General features: G+C 36.8%; 1 protein-coding gene and 1 long non-coding RNA gene across 2 annotated transcripts in view; one reads left to right on the forward strand and one right to left on the reverse strand.

The window, feature by feature from the left end:
• Positions 1–27,070, forward strand: part of CDC40 (cell division cycle 40) — a 36,811-nt gene that overhangs the window by 3,783 nt on the left and 5,958 nt on the right. Inside the window, exons 2-12 of the mRNA XM_054628956.2 lie at positions 4,790–4,876; positions 6,135–6,264; positions 15,138–15,221; positions 17,139–17,278; positions 17,880–17,976; positions 19,619–19,758; positions 21,327–21,401; positions 21,965–22,010; positions 23,377–23,478; positions 24,714–24,829; positions 24,914–25,047. Coding sequence (XP_054484931.1) covers positions 4,790–4,876; positions 6,135–6,264; positions 15,138–15,221; positions 17,139–17,278; positions 17,880–17,976; positions 19,619–19,758; positions 21,327–21,401; positions 21,965–22,010; positions 23,377–23,478; positions 24,714–24,829; positions 24,914–25,047 — 1,151 coding nt within the window. The remainder of the gene's footprint in view (positions 1–4,789; positions 4,877–6,134; positions 6,265–15,137; positions 15,222–17,138; positions 17,279–17,879; positions 17,977–19,618; positions 19,759–21,326; positions 21,402–21,964; positions 22,011–23,376; positions 23,479–24,713; positions 24,830–24,913; positions 25,048–27,070) is intronic.
• LOC143693551 (uncharacterized) lies at positions 1,194–6,106 on the reverse strand. Its single transcript, XR_013181336.1, has 3 exons — positions 6,018–6,106; positions 1,879–2,002; positions 1,194–1,206 (listed from the first exon to the last, which is right to left on the reverse strand). It is a non-coding gene; the product is annotated as an uncharacterized LOC143693551 (long non-coding RNA).

Genomic DNA, 27,070 nt, shown 5'->3' on the forward strand with positions numbered 1-27,070 from the left:
GCCCTTTTCCAGCTATTTGACTAACTAGTAATCACTATACCTGGGGAAATGGAATGCTGTAAGTTTATTATCTGAAATGTCCAGAAAAAAAAGAAGAAAAACCCCCAACATATAGACATCAAAACTCTCTGCTTGCATGAGATGAAGCTGGAAAATATAAGCCACATTAGATTATTACTAAGGAACAGAGTTACCATCCAAGGTGCACCTTGGTCTTTTTATTGAAGGCTTTGCTTTGTTGCCTGTTACAGGGATTTTGCTGCTGTTTAATTTAAGAAATATTTTTGTCTTGTGTGCACATAAATAAACTTCCAGCAAGCTTTTTTAACATAATTTTTATTAGTGTACTATTTTTATTTCTATAAATTAAGCGATTTTCATAGAAAGTAGCACTATTGTTTTATGGCGTTTGGGTAGGAGGTTTTTTTTTAAATAAAAAGAGGATTGTGGCATGTTTAAGGAGCCTGTTAAGGAGGAAAGTTAATCTGATCTACTGTACTTGTAGTCTAAAATCCATTCTATTTCTTGTCCTCTTTCTTATGCTTTAAAGTGGCCAAGCTTTATGGTAGGACTGAAGGAGCATGCCTTGAAAGGAGCCAGACATTACAGCTGGGGAGTTGTAATGAAGCACCCCCTTGTCTACACTTAGCATCAAAAGCTTCTTCCTGTCTCAAGATAGATTCCTTAGGCAATGCTAATACTCAAGAGTACAGCCCTGTGTGCCATTGCCCCGTAACAGCGTGATTGTGTTTTGTTAAGCAAAAGGTGCAAAAGGACAGCATTTAACTATCAAAAGAATTTTTTTACCTCATCAAATCATCTCTGAATTGTAAAGCAACCTGATATTGCAAGTTAGTAGACATCACATCCATTAAAAAAAACCCAAAGCAACATACCAACACAGTAAGTAGTTTGGTGAAATGATGTCATCTGCTTCTTTTTGCCTTGTACCAGCAGTGATTCTTGCATCTCTTGGGCAGACATCCATTCAACCTGTCTGCCAAACTTCAGTGGATCTATGGAGTGAACATTTTCAGTTTTTGATTGTGCTTATTTCTGCAAACTTGTATAATTTGCTGCATTAGGCTTCTCACTTTTTCTATTGAGGTCATATTTTCTTAGGCCTTCAATCATGGGGTTTTTTCTTACCTGACATGTGGTGCCCAATGTAGCCGCTGTATTTCAGTTGGGTGCTTGTTACAAGTGCTGAGAAAAGCAGAGAGGTGACACATAGAGCTAAGTTTGCAGCTTCTTTCTATTATGTTTTTCAAGATAGCCAGTAAAATGTAACTTCCTAAAACCTTTTCTTTGGTTCCAGGTTATGTGGGGTGTACAGCCCTTTAATGATATTACAGCATGCCATAAATCCCATATTAATACAATTTCTGAGTTGCAGCCAACACCAGCTGCTTTTCTGCCAGTCATGCAGCTGAACTTTTCACTTTCTCCAAAGGAATACTGTGTCTGTTTGAGAGCTTTTTGATGCCTCCTTTTTATGGTTCCTGTGCCTTTGAGAGTGGAAGTGATCTAGGGTAGTACTTAGCCCTTCACTGGAATCACAGATGCCCTCCTCTTTCTGCTTAACTACTGATCATCTCCCATCCCACAGAGCCACTTGTGTCACACTTGGCACATACGCTACATGATGGATTGCTCACCTTAGGCTTTTAGATATCATTCATTCCTGTGACCAAAGGAAAAGCTACAGCACAGCAGAGAGGTGATCTCTTAGATTACCTTATCTCAGTCACAGCTCTGCCACACTGCTGCTCCTGTGATCCCTTCCCTGTCAGCTGGAGCTGTGGCAAATGCATCTGGAATGCATGCAGTTAAGGCTGTTGCCAGCATAAAGGGACAGTGTTATGAGACCTTTATTACCTTTTCTTGCTTTCTGGGTCTTAGAAAGATGAATTCTGCTGAAATGGTCTTCTGGCAATGCATGCAGTTGTACCCAGCGATCTTCACCAAGTGCAGAGGTTGCCAATGAGTTCTTTCCTCTCATCTGGAAAAGAAAAAAATAAAGTCACAACTAAAATACGCCAATGCAGATAGCTTGGCAATTGGTGAAATGAATGATGGGCTAGGTTAATATTTTTAATGTTTCTGCTACCTACTAGAGTCTCATAATGCTGTACAAAATGGCGCTTACCAGATGTTGACCAAAGGATAATTTGTCTGCTGCAATTTGAACTCTTGCCATGGACTAGCATTTGGCAACGTGTTGTGTCAATACTTTATATTCCTATCAAGATTTCATTTTTTTAAAATACTGAGAAAATAGAGTGGGTAGTTGGACCACATTCAAATTATCGCACAGTTGAAAGCCAACTGACGTAATGAAAAGATAACCATTATGTGCTTCAGCAGCATGTTATGAGATTGTCATTTGGTGCCCTAATATATGAAAACGTGAATAAGACTGGAGGTCTTGAGGAGTGTGGCTCTTATAAATATAACATGTGCTTCAATTTCAAGGCTCAGTGGTTTTCACACAGAAAGAATGTGCCTGTGGTGGTCTAGGAGTGAACATATTGTGTGGCTTTCAAGTGACTCAGCACTGTTCCACCAGCAGCGAAGTAGAACCAGAATTGCTGTAATCCTCCAGCAGAGGATCAGCTTTTATGGCACAATCTGTTTCTTTTCTCAATTACCAAGCAGCATATAATAGAACTTCACAGGAAGAAAAGAGGAGGAAAAATAGCAGAACTGAAAAATTCTTGGCATTTTTGCAAATCTGGATTTTTTTATGCTTTTTCAGATTAAAGAGCAGGAGAAAAAACTGTCCTAATTTCAAGTAAGCTGATCACTGTTTAAATGTCACTAACCACTGATCAGATAAACTTTGCCTTATTATCAGTGATATTAATTTTTATTTTCTCAAATGTTGAGTTTTGTGGACAAGATGTGAGGTGTAGCTGGAAGAATAAGCTGTATGATGTGACTTGAAAAAGCTGTCTGTGAAAAATGTCCTCATGACATGGAGCAGTGAAAGGAAGTGTAATTTTTTATGTAACACAGGTTAGGAAGTGGTTCTGGTGTGCTCATGTTCTAACTGGGGACACGTGAGTGACAGGATTAGGCCTGCTGTGCTGTTTGCAGGCAAGTTCATGGTGTATGAAATTGGGGCTGTGAATGTACTAGTAGTTGTTGACATCCAAGCCCAGTGAATTGGAAGGGTGGTGTGATGAGAAAAATGAGGTCAGGCCGAGAACTGGTAGTGCTGAGGGTTCAGACAAGATCATTGCAATGGCTGGACCTGCCTGTTAAAATAATTGATTACGTGGTGAGAGTAAAGCTTTATGGTTGGACTTAACAATTCTACTAGGACAGTGGCCTTACAAAAACAGTTAGTGGGATTGCTGATGTAATGTTTTTGTTTTGTTTTGAGTTTTTTTGGACATTCTTTTATTTTCCTTTGCTGAGCAGTTTTAATCAAATATAATCAGGTACCAAGCCAAAGATCTTTAGGTACTGTTTTTCTGTGTTCTAGAAAATCAGGTTTTAAAGTCTTTAAATCTTGTATGCATGAGCAAATTTGTAATTGACCTGCTGTTGAATTGGGGAGAGAAAAAGCTTCTTCTGGTTTTGCTCGCTATTCTCTTATGTCAGAGGATAGCTAACTATATTAAACAAGTTAAGAATGCGCCATTTAGTTCTTTCAAGATATTATAATATAAAACAAGATTGAGTTTATTTGAGATAATTTTCTGTTAATGAAGCAACTGCTAAAATCTGGTTCTCTGTTGTGCCACTTTCTTTTGTAAGTCACAAATGCTTTGGGATCCTGTTGTAGGTAAGCACTGACCAAGCAGTGATGCTAAGATACCTTTTTCAGTATGATTGCTAGGGATTTTGTCAGTATATTAGCACATTCTGAGTCCTTTTCAATTGCTGTTTTTCTAGAATAAAGATACAGGAAGCAATGGCAGTAATAATTCTGCAAAATAACTTTCTCCTTCATTAACTGAGGTCTTGATGAGGGAAGGGGTTCTGATGGTGTGAAAGAGCCTTCGTAAAGCTCTGAAACCAAGTCTTTTTGGGCACTACTCCCTTGTCAGCCATTTTCTTTCTTCTCTGTCTTCTATTTCAGCTGCATGTGCCCTTCTGATTTTTCCCTGTGAGTTGCTTGAAGTTATTCTTTTGGTTAATCCTTCTTTCTTGTCCCTTCATCTATCAAGTTAAATTTTTGCCACAACAGACTTGCAAATGTGTTTAAGTACTAAAGCTGAATTACATTTACATCTTTCAGTATAAAAATGTACCTTTTGGAAATAGGGGATTATTGGATTCTGTGAAAGTCATTGTTATAATTAATGTTTGTATGTAATGTTGATATGTAATTTTTTTCTTTGCAACTTTGAGAATAGTTTCTTGTGATTTCTGCCTTCTACCTTTTGTAGAGTTCTAGCTTTCATACCTTTATATTAAATTTGTGACCATTTTAATTGGTTCTTCTTTACAAGTCTGGTTTTCAAACATCCTAAAAAAATCTTTCCTTCAATCTTGCTGCTGTTTTTAAAATGTGTGCATGAAATCTTTAAACAAAAAGAAATAATTTCTCACATGCAAAAATCTTCAAGTGTTTTAGACAAGTTTCTCAGTGACCACCTAACATTGGTTTTGCAATCAATACTTTTGTAAAATAGAAACTTTGGCCAAGGTGCTCTTTCATAATGCTGGAAGTGTCGACTTGTACTACAGCCCTGATTTGGACTGAAAGAAGGTAATGTCATATATTTAAATGTCTGTGTGTGAAAAGTGGGTTATTAATATGTCTGTTTTATTTCAGGAAGATGTGGAAACAGGAGTCCACCTCGATCCTGCTATCAAGGAAGTTCAATACAATCCTACTTATGAAACCATGTTTGCACCTGAGGTAAGAAACAATGTTGGGTTTCAGAGTAAAAATGCCTTTGGTTTAAAGGAAAGAGGTTGTATACATTTTGTGTGACTTTCCTATAAGACAACTTCCTTGGATGCTTGCTGCATTTTGGAATATAGTTTGGGCAAACTAAAAAATAGATTCTGCACAAGTGTGTTGGTATTTTTAGTGCTTGAATTTTAATATTCTGCATAAAGCTCTTCTAAGAAGAGGCTTAAAATGTTTATCAGAATTATGGCTATGAAAATTAAAAATTAAGCTGGGAAAATAGCATTATAAAGATATTGAGTTAAACATGAACTGCATTGAAGTGGTCCTTTACTCTTTTCACATTTTTGCTATTTATTCATTGTGCTCATTAGGGCAAAATTAACATTTGTAAGACTTGCAGATATAAGACTTTTAAGAGGAGAATTTAACATTAAAATCAAAGTACTTACAGTTTAATTATTCACATCAATATTAAGAATTTTAGTAACTTGAGCTATGCTAAATTTATATGGTGAAAAACCATTTAAGACTGAATTTAGACTGCCTGGTGTCATGTGAACCACTTTCCATTTTGTTATAACTGACAGGCTATCTGAAAGATAAAAATAGCTGTTCAGGCATTTAACTTTTTTCCATATTTAACTTCTTTGTACAGTTTTTCTTCTCTTTGACCAGGGGTTAGCCTTCTAGGTAGACAAATATGGCATCAGTCTCAAATTTCTACATTAGTTATGCTTTATATTTAGAAAACCTTTTGAGGAACCACATAAATTGGCCTTTTCATAAGCGAGTTTGCAACTTATCAAAGCCACGGTGTGTGTGAACAAAAGTACTGTTTTTGACTTGCTTCAGTGTTGCTGTGTGTAAATGTTTTAGTTAGGGAAACCTACTGTGGGACAGCCTTGGGTTTTGTCTTCTGAATGCCTGTACTGGTCCCATAGTGAGTGACTGTATGTGTTGGTTCTGCCAAGTATCAACAAGTCAGGTAGCCCACATCAACCTGAGCTCTGTGCAGAAAGCTCTGTGCTAGAAAGTTCAATCCTGAAATCAGCTGTTCAGAACAGCTGTGTGATTACTGTGTGAAATAACAGATGAAGAAGCTTATTCAGTAAGAAAGGTAAAGTTGAAGTGATTTTTGCCTTACCATTTTTGAAAGACAGGTCTCTTTTTTTTCTGTGGGTTCTTTTTTCTGAAAAAGTAAATACACAAAAATAACAAATTACTAATTCTGTTCCACCTTGCTTTAACATTTTTGATGAAGTTTGGACCAGAAAACCCATTTAGGACTCAGCAAATGGCTGCACCTAGAAACATGCTTTCTGGATATGCAGAACCAGCTCACATCAATGATTTCATGTTTGAACAACAAAGAAGAACATTTGCAACCTATGGTAAGTCCTTAACAGTGGAATTCACCTCTATCTTTATCATCTCAGGTTGGACAAATCATGATGATCTTGATAGAACAATTAATAGGACTGTAACTTCTTTAAACTGGTTTTTATCAGAATTAATAAAATGTGAAAAGGCTTTTGAATAAGAATCCATATGAATAGAGATCATAGTATTTATTTGGGAAAATCCATTTTGTAATTCTGTTTTCAACTGTAATCCAGTGTATGATTTCCTAGCAGGCCCCTCTTAATTAATCCTTCCATCAAGTGTATCATCAAGTTGCATCAAGTGTAGGAAACACGAATCAAAATTTCACACTTGTCATATGACTAACTGTAGATCTGTAATGCAAATAGATTCCTTCATGTGATTCTGACTCCCTCTAAGCCATAAGGAAGCCTTACCGAGTTGTCAGGTTCTTCAGTGGTTGCCTCTTGATCCAAACTGAATGAACCAGATTTGCCAAGGATGGGAATGCATTACTAAAACAGTCTTGGCAAAGACAGACCCAAAGAACTGTCTTGGTGGTCAGTGTAGTAACTGCTTTCTTATCTTGGATAATATTTTCTCTTGTGAACGGTGGCACTTGAAAAAATAAAACATTTGAGTCTTGGGGAAGCTTGAGGTTCAAACAGGCTTTTTATGAATTGTTAGAAAAAAAATTATTTTTTTTTTAGATAGGAAAAGTATGGATAGACTATGGATTGTAAACATTCTTTTGAACACATTTGAAAGAACAAAGCTGCCAAATGTTTACATATAACAGTGGTTACTTTTTTTCCTGTGTTTCATTGTAAGCTTTCATTTCTGTTTTAAGTTTGATTGCAAGTGCTTGTTCAGATGAAGTATCCTTTATATACTTGAAATTCAGTTTATTAGGCAAGATCTGATACTTCCTGTATTAACTTAAAATGTCACAACACTCAACTTTTTGCACAACAGATTTGCATCTTTATTCATATTTACATTCAAAATACTACTTCTTGCAAACCGTTTTGCCTCAAAAATCACCTTCCTCAACAAGTATCCTTAATTTCATTAGGGCTTTATGCATGCCTGAATTCACTTACTGCATTCTGTGATGCATGAGATTGGGACTTTGTTGCTAACATCTCTGGTATCTAACTATTACAGTGGAAGAAAATGCCTAACATCAGAGACTCTCTGACACTCCATTTTTCTTTGTACTTGAGTTTTATTAGAAGCTTTCTTGTAAATGTTGAAAATTGAAATATATTAATGACAGAGTTTTTCTCTTACATAGTTTTAGCTAATAAGTACTTTTCACTGAGTTGTTCGGATGTGGACTATAACCAAAATGACAATATTAAGAAATGGATATCTAGTTTCATAGCATAATTTTGAGACTGTAATTTTGATATTAGAACTTGACAGACAATATAAGTAGGAGCCTCTACTCAAGATCTGAATAGACGGATTTTTTTTTTCTGTGAAATTAAATGTAACATTTTGTGGGTTGAAATTAAATGTAACATCTTTGTGTGTGTAAAATAGATACTGGGAAAAAGTGCCTGTAGGCATATAGTGTTGCATTTGGGTTTTTTTTATTTGAAAAGTTTCATTTGGAGAAAGATAAAGCTAGCAAGTCCTCTCAAAACTACTTTCTATTGGTTATATCATCACTGTATAGCAACTGTCTTGAAAGCTGCCTTAATAGTGAGTATAAAATGTATTTTTAAACCTTGTAACACTGGCAACTGTGCAGCTATCATTCAGCTTTCTAGAAATGTTCAGCAGATAATGATCTGGATACAGTGACAATGGAACTAGGAAAAGGCTGAGATACAGGCAATTTAAACAGCAAGAGCCAGCACTGAGAAGCCGAAGTTCAAGCTAGAAGATGAGGAAGTGAGCATGATATTCTGGCTCAGTAGAAGATCTGTTAAAAACAGCACTCCTTTAAGTTGTCAGAAAGTTATCTATTAACACTTTCAATAGTCTCTTTTTCCATTTGGAAGGATGCAATAAATATCTTCTCAGAAAATAGGAAGTATAGAAATGCAAGTAAAATTGATAGGCATAACCCCAAGCCATAAATCTTTTTAAGATTGATTCATAACCTATTAGAAGAACAAGAGTAAACCTCTCTTTTAAAAGCTGCAGATCTTAAGACTTCTGGTCTCTGTTACTCTGTTTAGCACCATTGCACTAAGGCAGGAGGTCTTAAACAAATCTGCAAAGGCTGGCAAATAGATAAGCAGTGACTGCAAATGAGGGACAAGTGTAGTAAATGACATCATGTGTCCAAAACAGCTCACCTGTCTCAGTATCTTTCACAAAAACAAAAAGCCAGATTTATAATATATATAATCCTGAAAGGTTTTACGTATTTATTGAGAAACCTGTATATTAATCAATAACAAAACCCAAGTATTTTCTGGCAACTAGTCTTTCTTATCTACTTCTTGTGCAGTAAATATTTAATCTTAGAAGTACATTTTTCTTGTGATGCTTGGATAACATGAGAACATCCATGCTGTCATTAACTGAGAGTCCTTCCAGCCTTTTATTCCATTAGACAAGTGGACAACAATGGGTATGTAGTGAGGAGCAGAAGAAGGAAGCAAGAAAATAGTGATACATCTGAATACTTCTTTTCAATACACAGTCTGTCAACAAAGGGCAATGCTTATATATTTATTAATTTTCGGACAATTTGTTGGGGGTTTTCTGTTTTTTCTTTTTGATGAACTTTTCCAGCTGCTTCTTGAACCCGTATAATTTTTCTTTGTACAGTAACCTCTTTCAGGCAGCTCTGCAGCTTAGCAGCTCCTTATGTGAGGAAGTATCTCTGTTTCAAACTTGTGTAACTTAACAGCTTTCTAGTTTGGCTTCATATCCCCATGTTTCTTATGCTGGAAAATGAAATGAGCAGTCATTTCTTATTCACCATTTCTGTGTGATTTCTTATTTTATAGATCTTGGCCGTAGCTTCTTCTCAGTCTCCTTTTTTTTTCCCACCTGGATAGATCTGATCAATCTTCTTGTTCCTCAGTGGCAGCCTTTTCATGCCTATGGCTGTCCTTGTCTCTCTTCTGTATCTCTTCTAGTTCCACTGTATTGCTCCTAAGATGGAGAGCAAAGCTGTGCACAGCAGTTACGTGTTAGTCTCACTGTGAATTTGTTCTGTGAGTAACTTGCTCAAAGCTACTTGCTCCATTTTTCCACATCATTTATCAATATGTTGAATGTCATGGGCCTGAGCATGAATCCACCAGCAACGTTCCTGTGCTGTGCAAACCAACCATTTATTCTTGACAGTGTTTTAATAACTTTTCATCAATTGACCATGTAAAGACCTGTGGGTTTTTAAAATGTCATTGAGGCACCCTGTAATCAGTCTAACTTGGTTTTGTAAAGATATCCAAGATCAACTAAGCTTTGCTATTTCACAGGATTGTCACCTCAGAAATATTCTGGAGATTTTCTCATTGTGATTTACCTGTAGAGAAAATCGTGGTGTTTGCTCTCCTGCAATATATAATGCTCATCCAAGTGTATACTCATTTTCTTTATTGTAGTTTCCACTCCTTGGATCTTCTAACAGTACAAATGTCTGGCAGGTTGATCTGTAGTTCTCCATATCGCCTCTGAAACATCTTTTGAAAGACAGTGTTGTATTTGATACATTCCTTTTCTGTCATATTGAGGTGATATTAGGTGAGAGTACCTGCACTGTGATTTGACTTTAGATCTCTTGGGTGACTTCTGGTGTTTTGTTACCACTTATTTGACTCTCTAGTTTCCTGGCATTTCACATTGAGGTAGATTCAGCGTCATGTTGCCCATAAAGCAAGGGAGTCCAGGCACAGGAGTCCACTATAATCAACATGTATTTAATACAACCCTCACAGATGCTCTTCTCAGTCCTTGATCATCAGTTGACTCACACATTGTTGGGTGCACTTTCTGTCCCTGCCAGTTTTGAGGAAGGACAAGTGTTAGTTTTTATATCTTACAAGATTTCCCTCGTTTTTGGGGGCAGTCCGCCTTAGTGTAGTGTTTACTTTGTCTGCTGGAGTTTGGTCTTTGTATTTTCCACATCTGGATGCAACTTCAACTCTTTGAAGAATACTTTCTTATTTCTAATAGTTTCTCTTAACTTATTTTTCGGCAGTGCTCACTTCCTCTGGTTGCTTTAAAGTCGTCTTTTATTACCTAGCAGGCATGAGGGTTTTTTTCTCCTACATGGTGTCTTTGAAGTGCCCCTGCATTTGAAAAAGGCTTTACCCTTTGGTGCTCACTTTCTGTTCCTTTTAAAAATCTTTTCTTAATAGAGCCCTCCTATTTTGAGGTTAAAATTATTGTCATAAATGTTTTTATATCTTCCTTTGCTTTGTCAACAATGTTCATTTTGTACCCCATTATGGTCATTGTTAAAATATGTGTCCTTAGAATACATTAAAATCAAGTTTTCTGTACTGCTAAACTGGCTTTTTTTCATGTGAATCTCTGGTATGACTGCTTCATGGTACAAGTACATTGTGTAAAAATCATCACATCTTGGTGTGATATTTGTGCAGTCTGCTGCAAGGAGATGACTAAAATATGTCATTATTACTGTGCTTCTTTCCCTGGCACCTGTTTAATCTCTGTTACCATTTCACGGTTACTGCATTTTCTGTCTTAATGGTCACTCTGGGAGTTCTGGCAACTGTACTCACCACTACTTAGACCTGAAATTTCAGTCCACAGGATCATTTAATGCTCATTAACACTATTAGCTTGTTAATCTGATTTGTCTTTAAGCTTTCTGTGGCATAGAGCATGTTTTTCCCCACTGGCATGACCATCTTATTTCGGTATTCTTTCTGCCTGGTAAAGCATATATTCTATGTCCAATTATGTCAGTACTGTCCTACCAATTATGTTAGTTTATTATTTTAAAACAAGATGTTTCAATGTATTACTTTTAGCCTCTGTTGTTTTGCACGTGTGCTTAGGTTTTCCATTTCCCTACCTTCAGTTTAAATAGGATTCTGTGATTATTAGTGTCCCTGTTACCTGAGATTTCAGATTTCTGTGCTACCTTTTCCTTGGGTTTCTAAAGATTGTGTGTCATTGCAAATTGCTTACTTTCCTTTAAGTATTTTTTAAAGTATTATATTTCTTTAGGTGTTCTTTAAGTACCCCAGATATTTTATCAGAAAGTAATCTTTCAACCTTCTCAGTGCCATTTGCTTTTTAATTTAAATGAGACCTACCCATCTCAGTAAGGTTCCCTTTATTCCAGGAGTTTGGGAAACAGAAGTTGTCATAGGCACTGGAGATGTTTTCCACATTAGGGTTAAAATCTGCAGTGACTGAGAGAGCTGGGAGTGTTCAGCTTGGAAAAAAGGAATCCTGAGGGGGAGACCTTATTGCCCTTTACAGCTACCTGCAAGGAGTATGCTGATGGCATAATCCATAATAAACATCGAAGAAAATAGTCCAAGTAAGCATTTTATGATCTTGTGAAAGGTCCTCTCCTAGTTTAATGGAAAACCATTAATAATTGCTCTGTGGGAGTCTGACTTTTTTAATTGGTAACCAGTTTTGCATCTGCAGTCCTAGGTGATCTACCCTAGTTTGATTCCATTGATGTAAGGCAGTCTTCTTATTTTAATTTCAACTATCAAGCGAAGGCTGTCTCTCTAGAAAATAAAATTCCCCTTCACAAGACATTATGATTTAAAATGCTTAACTAGCATTATTTTTTCAATGTTGTATTCCTTGGAGCATGTCAAAAAAGACTGGGAAGTCCTAACATACAGCACATGTTTATTCCTCTGTATCTGTGCTCTCAGCTGAAGGAGTCTCTTTTCTTGAAAATTCCCTTTTGAGTACTGATAAAAAAGTCAATATATGAGCACATATACATTTTCAGAAGAAGAATTACAGATTATTTTTTACATGCTGCACACAAATTGTTCATGAATATTTTAGTCATTTCATAGCTATTTGGGCATCAGTGCTCATCTTAATAATGGACTGCTTCATTCATGCAACATTTGGTATTTTTAAATCTCTTCTTCACAAGATAATGTCCTTTTTAATAAGAAATAGTCTTCTATTGAAGTCTAATGAATCTCAAAGCTCTTTCTGAGTATTCAGTAACTTGGTTATAGCAGGATTATGTCATCACTAACACTGATATTTTAAGAGCCTAAAATAACTGCCTTGGAAATAACACTTGTGTTTTTTTTTTTTAATCTACTCATGTTACATGCAACACCTACAGTCACTTATTACCTGTTAACAATTGTAGGCACTTTATTCTCTGATTACTTTGATTCTGCAGAGATGCCAGTGCAGTGTGGGTTAGTCCAGCTGTATTTTTCCAAATACCTGAGCTACTTTGGGTCTCTGTGTGCTGCATTGCACAGTGAGGTGTAAACAGGCTTTAATGAGCTGTCTTTCTGGAATGCACATCAAAGTCTAATTATTTAACCAACCATTTTCAGGTGCACTAAAATTATGGATGTAGGTGGAATTGTATCTTTCCTTGCTAAAATGTTGTGGGAAATATCTGCCTCCTAACAAAAACTGAAGGAGACACAGAAGTCAGGGCACATTGTGTGGGATACCAGCTGAGTAGGATAAAAGCAAGCTGTCTTTTGCAGCTGCGCTTAGGAGTCCCAGCCAGAAGGAAAATATTCCCTTTCACATATCCACTAGAAAGTAGAAATTGTTCAGAGCTTTTCTATGAGAATGATGCTGGACCAAATTCAACCCAACTGAAAGTCTCCACTTCCACGGGAAGCTGTGCTTGGCCCAGGGGCCCTATTCATGGGAATACTGTCCCTCTTTTACAAGTACCAAGCAAATAGAGTCCCAGAGATGGTGTCAATACAGTTAGAGGACAAGTAAACCACTGTATTGATTTTGACAGCAATCCAAAGTAATATCTCTCTACTGTTAACAGAAACCTTATAGCTTGGAAGGGAACTCATTGAAATAGTGGCTTAGTAAAAGCAGGCAGCTAAATTAGGGGAAGTCTGATTGCAGTGTTGGCTCAGTTTGGTTATCCATAGAAGTAAATCCTACTAAAAGTCTAGAATAAATTATTTTACTGTTTAACAGAGGAATAGTGGGAATGTATATTTGGTAAGAAGACATTGGCATATATTTCTCTCCCTATATTGTATTCCTGGATCATCTGGACATATGTTGTTCCACAGCTGGGTTTTACCAGGTTTGAAACTACAGGGCTGGTTGGCAGGTGGAGTGCTCTATTTGGATTGGGAATACCTGCTGTGTTCTTGGAATGGCTCTTCCACTAATTTCAATAGTACTTTTTTTCCCAGCATCCAAAAAGAAATTAACTGGACCATGTTCTAGGAGAGTAGTCTTTCTGAACAATGTTTGGGGAGACAATCTCCTTTGGCTGTTGGAATGGTGTTGATAGGTTCTCAGCTTGTACATGTTTGTATGTGCATTTATGAGCCATTGGTCTCCAGAGTAAACTAGATAATCTCCCTCTGCTCATGATTGCCTCTGTGAATCAACAAAAATACAGGAATTAGATGCTGTAGAATTTAATTCATTATATATGTTTTACTGGTGGTTTAATATCTTTCTTTCTCTTTTTTTTTCCCCATCCTTGATACAGAGGAATTCTCATTGACTCCTCAAGAGACATTTTGTCACTTTAATATTTAATAAAAATTGTGATTATGTCCACCAGGGTGCAGCCTTTCCCAAAAAAAATAAACCATGGTGGTCAGTAAGTGTTCAGTGCACCCCCTGTTCCTTGGAAACCAAATGAATTTATTTGTCATGTTATCCACTTCAGGAGAAATGGAGAAAAAAAGTTGGATATATGTTTTAAAATTGTAAATATCCTGAATAGCTATGAAATGCTTGTCCATTTTATAAATTATTTATAAGACTAAATGCAGTTGATTTTATTGTGGTTGGAGTCGTTTTGATCTGTTTTGTTTTTATTGAGGCTCAATAGCTGTCATCAGGAAATGAAGTTGTGACTATTTAATTCTTTTAAAAATTAAAGTCCATGACTGGTGCTTCTGGTACCATCCACATTAGTTAAAACAACTCCTTTCAAGTTGAAGCTTTCCCAGTTGTGGCAGGAGAAGGATTAAGCAACTTTTGCTCTGGGAGACAGAATACACACAAAGCCCTAGAAAACTTCATTTATTTTTCCCCCATCTCTGTCCTCTGCCTCCCAGCTGCTGCCACCCCAGGACTGCCAGAGATGAGAGTCTTTGACCCAGCAGAAGTAGTGGGCAGAGCAGAAGGCTGCTCCTGAAGCCAGAGGGCTCTGTGTGTGCAGCAGCCACTGGCTGCTTTCCACGTGACTCACTGGCTCTGCAAACCAAGGAGCAGTGCCCTGCACTAAAGCAGCATCCATTTAACATTGAGTGCACTGACATAAGATTTTGAGCTAGTCTTTTCCTTATGCTATGTTACTACAAGAAGAGGTTGCCATGGCATTTCAAAATCTGTTTGCATTGCAGCACACTGGCCTGAATTCAGCATTGACGTCACTCGGAGCAGGGGCATCCTGGGGTCCCTTCCCACCAGATTCTCTTACTTGGTTTCTTGTGATTACCCAGCCTGTGTATCTTATGTTGTTAACTGTTGCCTATTACATTTATTTATTTCTCTGTGTTGTGCAAATTTAAGAATTCTGATAGTACCATGAGGCCCTTGAGTACATACTGCTACCTCATAGTAATCTTTATACTCAGGCCAAGTGAAAAGTTAATGGGATTCCAAAGTTTCAATCCTTCGTCATCCCCAGCTCATTCAGAGTAAACAGGAGAGAATTTGCAGAGGGACAGAGTAGTAAAAGTTGTACAAAACTGCAAAGCTTGAAATAACAGTATTTTTTTTCCTCTTGTTCCAGGTTATGCATTAGATCCCTCTGTAGATAACCCTGAAGCTGCTACCAAATATATTGGTTCTGTAGAAGAAGCTGAAAAAAATCAAGGTAGTTATAAATTACTTGCATCTTTAAATTGTTTTCATTGCTTCTTTACTAATGGACATTAGCAAAGGAAGGTATTATGTGAGACTTACCCATGTCCAAGAACACAATAAAGAAGAAATGTGTTGCAATTTTAATGCAGAGGGGGAAGAGAGATATTGGAGTGTTTTGTTTTCTTGAAGTAGCAAATTATTCAGGTTGTCATGACAAATTTCAGAATAGGATTTGTAATGTGCCATTGCATGAATACAATTTATCAGTACAATTTGAAACAGCTTTTTGGTTCTCTTAAATTCTGTCTAAGCTAACATTGTCGTGTGTCTGCATTAGGATACCTGTATGTTGAGCTAATCACCAAAGCTGCTCCTCCTCAGGAGCAAACTGATCACTCTCTGTGCAACCTCTGGCACTCCTGTTGGGAGCTGCATGTTATCTCTGCTTAGCAAAGTTAAGCTCTTTGGGTTATTTGGAAAAGAAAGACCACTGGAAGGTTGCCAAATGGTAACAGCATGGCATACCACTGGGAGGATTGATACCAGAGGCATGGGCTTTGTAATTAATACTTTGATACAAGATATTTAACACTCAAAGGGACTCGTTTGCATTGGAAAACTGTACCTGTGTAAATGTCATGGTTATGCTTTCCCTTGCATGTCTTTTTCAAATATCCTATTCACAAGGGTATACAAAGGATCTTTTTTTCTGTGGCCTTTTCGTCAGAGTATATCCAAGCTTATTTCAGTCTTTCCTTCCAAAGAAGGAAATAACTAAGATTAAACCATTTTAAAAAAACCCTTTTCATAATCGAAGTTCGTACTTCATTTTAAGAAAATCCTTGATTAATGTGATTCCTTCTGATCACTACTTAATTTTTTACATTGCCTATTTTCCCCTTGTTTGTGTAAAGCTTCTTTTGTCTCTTTTGTACTAGATGAATATTACTGCTGCTGCAGAAAAACATTTTTTGAAAATTTAACATAATTGTATATACAAGCTTGGAAAACTTAAAATATGTTAAAATAATTACCTACAGGGTTTTTCCCCTCCCATATCCATATTGTATAGTGGTTTTGACACATGAAATTCTGTGCAATATTTGTGAAATGCTAGTATTTCTATGAAAGAAGATGGTAGTGTTTGGAGGGAGATGACTCTGTCGATAGCGACAGACTTTTTAAGAGGGCCTGTAGCAATAGGACAAGGGTAATGAGTTTAAGCTAAAAGAGGACAGATTCAGACTAAGTTGTAAGGAAGAAATTTTTTACAATGTGGTTGGTGAAATACTAGAACAAGTTACCCAGACAGGTAGTGGGTGCCTTATCCCTCGAAACATTCAAGTTCAGGTTGGACAGGGCTCTGAGCAACCTGATCTTGTTGAAGATGTTGCTGCTCATTACGAGGTGGTTTGAGTAGGTGACCATTAAAGGTCACTTTCAACCCAAACCATTCTATAATTCTATTATTTTTTTCTAAATTAAAATACACAGTTGGGGTTGGGGTTTTGGGGCACTTGTCTTGTTTTCATTTCGGGACTGTTTTTTTTCAAACTGAGAGGGTTCAGAGGGATCAGAAGCCAGGAAGACTTTACTTTCAAAGACTACACTATTTAAAGCATGAAAATTGATGTATTCATACAGTCTGCAAACTTACTGTTAAAAATTTATGGTACATGCCTGGTTAAATATTCTAACAAGCAAGGATACACAGTTGAAGTGTTACTCTGTTACTGCACATAGTTAGTAGTGTTCATAGCTGGAGAAGTGAGCAATGCTTTGGCCAATTTTGATCAAATACTTTTTCCATGTTGTCCTTTATATTGAAAGGAGCATTAGTGGTGGCTTTTTCTTTTAAACTGACTATGGTGTAACCTCTGATGTATTCTGTGTTAGCAGTTAGTCAGCGTATTGTTTCCTTCTTCAGGTTTAACAGTGTTTGAAACAGGACAGAGGAAAATTGAAAAGAGGAAGAAATTCAAGGAGAATGATGCATCTAATATTGATGGGTTTCTGGGACCATGGGCGAAGTATGTTGATGAAAAAGAAGTAGCCAAACCATCAGAAGTAAGTCCTGCTTTAACAAAATGGATACAAATTGTCAGTACATGGCAGTGGTTTCAACAGAGATCCAGCTGCACTACTGCTTGTCCAAGCAGATCCATGCTATGCTTTGGGGCAATTAGAAACATTTTGGGTGACATATCCAAATAAAATGTTTCAGATATTCTGCATTCAATTATTCAGAACACTTTTTGGAAATAAAATTAATTCAATCTATGTGTAGAGTCTGATTAAAAGAAACAGCTTGGGGGAAAAAAAGTGAAAATAAAACTTTTTTTTTAAAAAAAAGGCAAATGAAAACCCCCAATATCACACACACAAATGCACACACCCTGAACCGTTCAACCAACAGATATCCTTCTTGTCCAGTCAGTGCTTAGCTTTAGTCTGTGACTAAAAATATATTTGTTCTTTTCAGTGTACATAGCTTTCCAAGCCTTTATGGTTTTGATAGGGGTATTCTCTTTATTGGTGCTTAGGAATATTTCTAATCTTGTTTAGCAAATAAATGTTTTCTTAATAGTGAGTAAACAATAGTACAGTTCTGGATTTTGTTATGTGATTCTGAATGCTGACTAAGAGATCACGTTTTATTTTTTTCCAGGAAGAGCAGAAGGAGTTGGATGAAATAACAGCTAAGAGGCAGAAGAGAGGAAAACTAGAAGATGATAAACCTGGAGAGGAGAAGACTATATTACATGGTAATGGCATCTTCCTGGCTGTTCTCATTTTCTAGCTCGCTGTGTTTTCTTGCCTGCTGTGTTAATTAGTAAGGATGGCAGACAGCCTCAGCACGTTGATGTTTCTGTATTGGAGATAACAGCACTCACAGGCAAAGGCATAAAGGACAGGGAAAGAGATAAACTTGGACTAATTCCACTTCGTACTGTGAAGAGCAGTGTGGAAATATAATTTTTCAGGGTACTGGTTTTATTTATTTATTTTCAATGTTACTCGATGCATGTATCTCTTTTCTGTTTCACAGAGCAAACATATTGAAGTTATGGGTTTGGCTTAGTTTCAGCTTCAGAATTATTGTAGTTTTGTATGTCAGTATTTTCATCAGGTAGTGCTCTGAGTTATGGTTTATGAACAATTTAGAAAATCACTTGGACTTTACACTTCCTCAATTTTTAATGTAAATGTTCTTGCCATCATACTATGAATAATTGTGTATCAATTAATTACCCTACAGAAGACTGTAGTGTGTGGTACCTTCAAAGAAAATGGTTTGGTAATTAAGTAATTTTTGAAGCTGTTACTTGAACAGCCCTGTGTAACACTGTTTGGTGGGGATAGTTTGGTAGACAGGATCTCCCTTTGTGTACCAGTTTCTACAGCTAGGCTCACACACATGAGCTGTGAGCATCCTTTCTAAAGTGCATTGAGGAAGAAGTGGTGGCTGTGAGAAAAGCATTGCTGGCACTAGAACATTGTTCTCTTTATGTAGATCATAGTAGTAGATCATGGTGGTATTTATAGCAGTGAACATAACAAACATGAAATTTTAGCCACTGAGCCTCCTACGGGCTAATTATTTTGTATCCAAGTTTTCATGCTCTCTACCTGAAATTTCACAGTGAAAGACCTTGCCATATAAACTGTGATCTGACATGCAAACATTCCAGAAATACTCCATTTTGAAGATGTGTGTATGCATGGATACTGTGCAAGAGTACAAGCAAAACTGCCATAACAACATTCCAGAAACAGAGAAATGAATTTAATCAGTGCACAGTTTATTGTCATGGCTACCCAACATACGTCTACTCTGAAATAATCCATTTCCTGCACAATGCATCCCTGTGTTTCTGACTGTCCAATTGCTTCTTAAATCTAGCTAAAGAGCGGTTGTTGGCTGCTGCGGAGCAATATTGGTTTATGCTGGCCAAATGAATCGTTTTTTCCTTGATTTGTAATTCTCTTGACATGACTGACACAGCAGAGAGTTGGCCAGAATATGAGTTGCAAGCAAATGTCAGGGTTAGAGTTGCATGGTTTAATGTATGTAGTGTTAGTGTAAGCGAAGTCTTTTTGGTCAGGGGAACTCTCTTGCTGTTTGATGATGAGTAAAATGGGTAAGAGAAAGATTGTCTTCATGATTGGATTGTAAGGTTCCAAGCAGACTTTGCTGAATTGACATAATTTGAGTATAACTGATGTCAAATAAGATTCCACATCTGTATGAAGAAGCTGGTTTTTCTTATACCCCCTTCTTTCACCTCTCGGTCTACAGCAGAGCAGCTATGTTGAGAAAACTGTAATTGTGTGAGTTGTTAAGCCTTTCAAAGATTATAACCTCTTAAAATATGGATTCTCAGAATTCTCTGTTTACCTTTTCAGTTAAAGAAATGTATGACTATCAGGGGAGATCTTATCTTCATGTCCCTCAAGATGTTGGGGTTAATCTCCGTTCTACAGTACCACCTGAGAAGTGCTATCTTCCAAAGAAACAAATCCATGTGTGGTCTGGGCATACAAAGGTAGGAGTCTTTGTGAGCATAGAGCATAACAACACATTTAATTTTTTGTCTGCAGCTAGTAATTTCTATAAAACTGAAAAGTCAGTAGAAGTAAAGAGTATTTTCCTTTTTACCATACTCTGCATGTAATTAGTTGAGTTATATGCTCAAGGTGTTTGCCTGTTCCATTGCAGTTGTCTAGCTGCATATATACTTTTTGACTTCCTGACCTACCTTAAAGGGTAAAGTATTATTCAGTGACTTTGGGGGGATTTGAAGTTATTTCTGAAATTACAATGTGAATGACAATAAAGCTGATTCTAGAGATTCCTAAGAATGTTTGGGGTTTGAGGGTTTTTTGTAGTAAGAGTACTTAAGGGCTATTTCGTATCAAACTTGGGTAAAGTTACATAGGTTTGGTGATTACAGGTTTCCCAAATATAGCTAATATCTTTGAGAGGTGTGTCTTGCTAAGGGTTTTCTTTGATGCTGCTTAAAATCCACAGTTCCTTCTTGTGTCAGATACCAAAACAATATACAAACTTCTGGTGTTAGAAAAGTGTTTCACTCTCAGGGTTGTACAGCATATACTCAATTTGCTGCTTCTATTGCCACTAATTTGGGGGGAAAATTCTGCAGTGCAATGGACATCACCTTAATAATATTTGGAAGATGGAAGAAAGGAGGACATAGGGAATGGTTTTGGCTTTTACCCTTTTTTTCAGTTGAGTCACGTCTCTGAGCTTTTCTTAAATGATTGCTGCATCAACGAGCTTATAGCTGCAACTCTCAGGGCTTGCCAGAATGACACCTCCTCCCCAAAGCTCTAGTCCCTCCTCTGCCTTTTATCCTATTACACCAGACTGATATGTAAAATGACTTTTTCCTTCAAACAAGGTGAATAATGATATCGATGAGAGAGGCAAAAGAAAAATGGGCTGACAAATTTAGAAAAGCTGGGAGAAATAAGTAGACAATAATAGGGAGGATAAAGTACCCAGCTCCAACCAGAGGTGGGAGGGAGGAACTGCATGGCATATGAATAGAGTAATCAACATGAAATGGAAAGGAGGGACGTTAAAGCCAGGAGTACTTGGGGGTTCTTTGGGCTTCCCAGAAAGGAGTACCTGGAATACAGACAGCTGTGAAGATGCTGCGCCCAGGAAATCCGAGCTCAGTGGGTAGAAAGCACTGGTACTATATGTAAGAAATTGAGCTGGCCAAAAGGTTTTTTTCTTTTTTTTTGAAAAATTCCATACCTGCCCCATCTAAAAACGCTTGTTATGCAGAGACAGTTCCTTTAACCCCCAGTTTGTTTTTATTTGCTGTGTTTGCCACAGTAATGGTGTGGATGTTGAAGGAGGTTATATGTACAGCTGTTAAAGTGAAACAACTTTTTTTCCAATAGCATTTGTTCAAAATACATCACTGTTTCTAAAATGGAATGTGAGCAGGTTATTTCTTTTCTAGGTACAGTATCTGTATATTTTATGAAGATAAGCTTTAGCTTTTTGCTTGGAAAAGATGGCAAATGAACTGAACAAACTTCTGATTATCCACTTACTGTTAACTTATGTTCTTATTTACAGGGTGTCAGTGCAGTCAGATTGTTTCCTCTGTCTGGGCATATAATGTTGTCTTGCTCTATGGATTGCAAAATTAAGGTGAGTTATTTTGCTGTTTTCATGAATACATTTTATACCATCCTGGAATATAGACAGTGCATTTTAGGATACATAAACATACTCTACCAAATATCTTTTGTCTGTGTTAGAATAATGTTAGTTGTTTTTTAATAGCATTTAGAAGGTCACAAGTTTCTCACATTATTGCCTTTGTTGTTGTATTAATTTATTTTCTGTGAAGCCTAATTTTACAACTAACAATAGGTCTCTGCTGAAATCTTTTACTGAAGTGTTTGTGGTGTGAACTAATCTCACTTCAGTCCAACATAGAAAGCTGATGTGTTGGGTTTTTTTTTTTAGTAGCAAAACTTTAAGTCATTAAAGTTGGAATATAGTATGGGAGCTTTAGTTATTCTAAGGGAATTTTGCTGACAGGAAGATGACAGCATTCTAGTGAATTTCTGGATAGATTGTGATTAATCAGTACATGGTATATGTTTGTAATTAATTTCTTAAAAGATGTTTGACATATGTTAGTACTTAATTTCAGCATCATTGTTGTTTAACAATTGACGTATTTCCCCCCATCCTTTTTTTCCTAGCTATGGGAAGTATATGGTGATCGAAGATGTCTACGAACATTTATTGGTAATAGACTTTTTTTAAACTCATTTATGTCTAAAACAACTTCCTGGAAGAATATGGTTTAGGTTAGCTTATTAATTTGTCATAGAGAGGACTTGTGTGCATCCAAGCCCATGGTTGTTTGGAATGATCTTGGCAGTAAAAACTGGAAAAGATGCACATTTTGTTAAGAACTTTGTCATTATTCCAAACAATTTAATGTTGACGTGTATCATCTTACAACCCTTAAAACAAAACATTAGTGTCCTACAGTCATGAATACTTTATGCAAGACTTTTTTTCAAAGGCAAAATTTTGACATGAAGTTGCCCCATCTTCATGTTGAAAACAGCAACCCTCTGTATTTGACCAGTGAGGGTGTCTCATGGTCTGATCCCTCCTTAAATAGGTCATTCCATCTGTGCTGAGTTTTTAGTGCAAAAGCATGGGAAATCTTTTTTAGGTTCAGGTGCAGTCTTTGTTCATGTAACAGGTGCTTTTTAAAGCAGATATCTGGGAGAGAGAGAGAGAGAGAGAGAAATACAAACTTCTTAGCAACCTTGAATGCAGAACAAAAGTTGCTGATTCTCCTATTGAAATAGGAACATTTCTAGAACACTGAGTGAATATATGTTGAGTAACAAGAAAGAAGTCTTTTTTCACCTATTATTTCTGATGACAGCGGTGTGGCAATGATGATGGCTCAAAAAAGGTTCTCTCTCAATAGACTACTCTTTTTGAACAGTGTGACTGTTTTTCTCAAAAGCTGCTTATTATCAACCAGATTTGCTTACCATTTTGCTATATTTCAATTACTGTGTCAATATTTAAACTAAAAAAAACTGCAAGTCTGATGTGGTGGTCACATAAAAGTATTGAGGCTGAGGGGTAGCAAGATTAACATTAGATGAAAGCATTCTTAATTTTCTGATCTAATATTTCCCATATTTTGTACCTGCTTACTAATTTTAAATGTTTCTCCATTACATGAGTCTCATGTAGTGTTTGTCTCTCGTCTTTTTCATTAGATGTTGCCATTTATTAGAGTATTTTAAATTGCTTCTGAAGTTCTGCTTGTGTATCAATTTATACAAGTTTATACTTGTTTATCAAGTGTTTCTGTGCAGTGCTTTTGTTTCTCTCTCCAGTGTTTTAGAGGTGTGAGGATGTTATGAGGTTTTATTCTCACTATTTTTTAAGAGTTACTTTTTCTTTCTGACTTGAATTGTTCTTTACTAGTTCTCATTAAGAACTTCAGTAAGTGATTCTCTTCTTCTCTTTGCGTTGTTAGAGCATTTAACTTGAGTAATATGGGTTGGTTTGTTTTTTTTAATTAATTCTAAGTATGAATGGATGAAAGTCTACCATTGCATTTTTTCCTGTTTTGTAGGACACAGTAAAGCTGTCCGAGACATCTGTTTTAACAACGCAGGCACTCAGTTCCTTAGTGCTGCATATGACCGCTATCTAAAACTCTGGGACACTGAAACAGGTAGGCTTCTGTTTGTAGGTGCTGTTATTTGGCACTGGTTTTAATTGACAGTGACTACAAAGATATCTCAGCATTCAGGTTGTTTCCAGTTGTCCTTCATATTGTCTTGTAGTTCACTGTTTAGGCTTTCATTGCAGGATAATTAGTCTTTTTTCACAAATGTTTTGTTGTTATCTGCAATGGTGCAACTGACACTACCTGTATTTCATATAGCTTTTTATTTGAGAAGTTTGATAGTTGTTTGTAATGCTAGAACAATTTTTAGCAAAAAGACATCTTGTCAAATTGCATGTTTACATTTACAGGCATGAAATTACTCTTTACACCTAAATATGCTTAATTTAGGAAAATTATCTCACTTGGTCTTTTGCTTAACCTTAAAAGCATTCCAAATAAGAAAAGGTGGTGACCTGCTGGTATAGAGAGGTGAAGGGTAGATCTGATGCTCTCATGCCTGGGAGATGTTCTGTAGCATTCTGCTACAAATAGTTTGTTAAGTTAAAAAAAATACAGGATAGGTTTTGTCAGTATTCTTTTAAACCTGGGTCTCTTCCTAAGACAGAGAGTTCCCATGTTTGAAAAAGTTGTTAGCTTTCAGGGTTATCAGTGTCACTAATCTTACACAGGTGATAGCCAGAAAGGTGTAAGTCTAATTCTCCAGTGTTGAATCTGAACCTGAGTCTGAACTCAGTTCTTTAGACAGAGCTTTTGTATTAACACGTCTCCTGTAAGTTACAGATAAGGAGTTATAAGGGTATTTGTGGCTGAAGCTAAGAGGGGAGGACAGGGCTTTATTTTGCAGTTGGATTACTGTTAACCTTTTCTGAGATTAGTCTTGAATTCTTGCCCAAATTTGTATCTCTTGTTGAGAAGACCTCTGATCCTAAGCAGATATGTATTTCAAAGACAGTGGTTAGCTTGTGATACCGTAAACCTGTCCTTATGTTCTGTTATGTCCTGGTGGCATACAGGGTACCAAGCAGTTGTATTGTTTGGGAATTGTAGCAAACTTACAGAGCAGTTTGTGTGTGTGCATGTTTATACAGGTGCATGCATACAAATGTGAAAGATGGTCTAATCAAAGAGCAGGGCAAATTCTGCCCTCTAATTCTCTCAAGGACGTTAAAAGAAGTGTTGTCTGCTCTTAGTAAAGTGCTTTTTTTCAGTATCTGCAACAACCAATCAGTCCATAGCACTTCCAACCTGATACACTATAAATGGGTTTTTTGTTGCAGGGCAATGTATTTCAAGATTCACCAACAGGAAGGTTCCTTATTGTGTTAAGTTCAATCCTGATGAAGATAAACAAAATCTCTTTGTTGCAGGGATGTCAGATAAGAAAATTGTACAGGTATGTCTACTCAACATTTATTTCTCTAAGAGTACTGGTATTTAGTAAAAAAGCAGGTTCTTATTCTGACTTTTTTAATTGTAGTGGGATATTCGAAGTGGTGAGATTGTGCAGGAATACGACAGGCATTTGGGGGCTGTCAACACCATTGTGTTTGTGGATGAAAATAGAAGGTTTGTGAGTACATCTGATGACAAGAGTTTAAGAGTCTGGGAATGGTAAGTCTAAAATTTTGAATTTTACCTCGAAAATCTTACCTCAAAGTATATTGTGAACAAACTGAGAAGAGAGTTCATTTTTAGAAGTACACATAGCACATAGGCCACTGGAGTGTACTGAGTTCTAGCTAGCTCAGGACTTAAAACCCTGTTCTGACTTAATGCTTGAGACACTTCATTGATTTCCTCTTCCTCAAAGAAAACATAAGACAGCCCTATCAGCCTGAAGCACACTGCACTCTGTTAGTGGTCTCTGCTCTCTCCCCTTTCCCCAAGGGTGTATTAGTCTTTAAATTAGCTCTTAAAGCAATGTATTCTGCTCTATTACAATTGGTGTGTGTTGGTTTTGAATGCTTTGAACTCAGATGTCCATAGTATTATATGATAGTTGGCCCATGTTTGAAATGACAAGTTTAGTGTAGCTTTTTTCTGATTTTCTGTTAGTCTGGCTTTTTGGCAATAATTGGTACCCACAGTATGAATACAATAGATGACAGAAAAGGTAGAGTCTATCCAGGAAAAACTAATACAAAATATTTGAAAAACTAATACAAAATATTTGAAATGGCTTCCAGTTTTTAACATTTAACCTGCAGAGAAAACAGATCACTCCTATCTGAAATGTTTTTCACAAAGTTCTGGGTACTAAGATCTTGAACTTAGAACTTCTAAGATTTCTTTAGGATTTGACAATTTATTTTTGAAATAATCAGTCCCATATCTTGAGGTATTCATTTCCTTTTGCTGTTCACACATGCAAAACTGTTGCATAATGCAGAATCTAGTTTGACAGTTCTGTGACTAATCAGTTTCTTCCTAGCTGCTTGCTTTTTTTTTTTTTTTTTTTCCCCTGTAGCTTAGACAAGAGACTCCAATCTGTGGTATTGGAATGTTCCCCAAGCAGGCAGCTAAATCCTCAGCTTGTCTGTGATCGTCTGCAATCATTGCCAGTAGCAGTAGGAATGACCAAAGTCTGGGAACCCAGGCTTAGGCTAGACAGAAAATGCTGTCACCATATGCTGCTCCAAAAAAGCCTCTGTTCAGTACTTCATAAGCAGACCCATGGATTTACTGAGCTCCTTAAAGAAAAATCTTTACAACGCCATGTCTGCTAAGGAATGTCTCCTCTTTGTTGAGTGGGAGGATGATCTCGCCTGCACAAATCTCTTATTTCCTTGAGATTGGATTGCCCTTGTTTTATGAGCTTTGTGTGATGGCTGAAATAAATAGTAAAGTGGGTGGATTTAGTCAGTCTGTGGAGAAAAGCAGGAAAGGCAAAAAGGTTCTGGCATGGGAACATCACAACCTGATTGTTCCAGTAGCAGAAGTTTTTTTCTTCTGAGGAAAAAAACATGTAACAGTGTTTTGTACACTGAAGAAAGAGCTCCCTTGTTGAAATAATAGGAAACTTGACTCTATGCAATATTCTGTAATGCAGTTGTTGGGAAATACTTTGGTTTTATAAAGAGCAAATGTAATGCCATCTTCCTGGGCATGACTTGAAAACCTTTCCCCACAACCTTCCATGATATATGCTAATTGGTCTGTAAGCATATTTCTGTAATTTCAAGACCCAGATTTTTAAAATGCCTTAAAACTAAGTTAATACATTCATTATGGAAGATTTTGGAGTTCAGAAAAATTCATGGCAAATTATTTCTCAAATCCTTTTTCCTAAGTTGGTAAGAAAAATTATTGCTACTTAGCTGTGATTTGGTTGCTGCGCCTTTTGGCACTTTTCTTTGGTATGTTCTTCAGCACAATGTTTCTTCAGTATCCTACACAAAAAAGTGGAAGTAATTATGACCTGAGCATGGCCTTAAAAGCTAGTAATAAGAAGTTAGGCTAATTGCTTCATTTCAATTGTCTAGAGGAATTCTGTAGTGTTTTGTAAACACTTTGACTTGGCCAGAGATGGGTAATGGGATGCCATGTCTGATTTTACAGTGAGGAACTCCTGGGAACTTAAATCTGCTTTCCCAAGAATCCATCCTGTGCAAGGATTTCATGGGGCTGTATATAG

The sequence above is a fragment of the Agelaius phoeniceus genome, chromosome 3, assembly GCF_051311805.1.
Source record: "Agelaius phoeniceus isolate bAgePho1 chromosome 3, bAgePho1.hap1, whole genome shotgun sequence".
NCBI lineage: Eukaryota > Metazoa > Chordata > Aves > Passeriformes > Icteridae > Agelaius > Agelaius phoeniceus.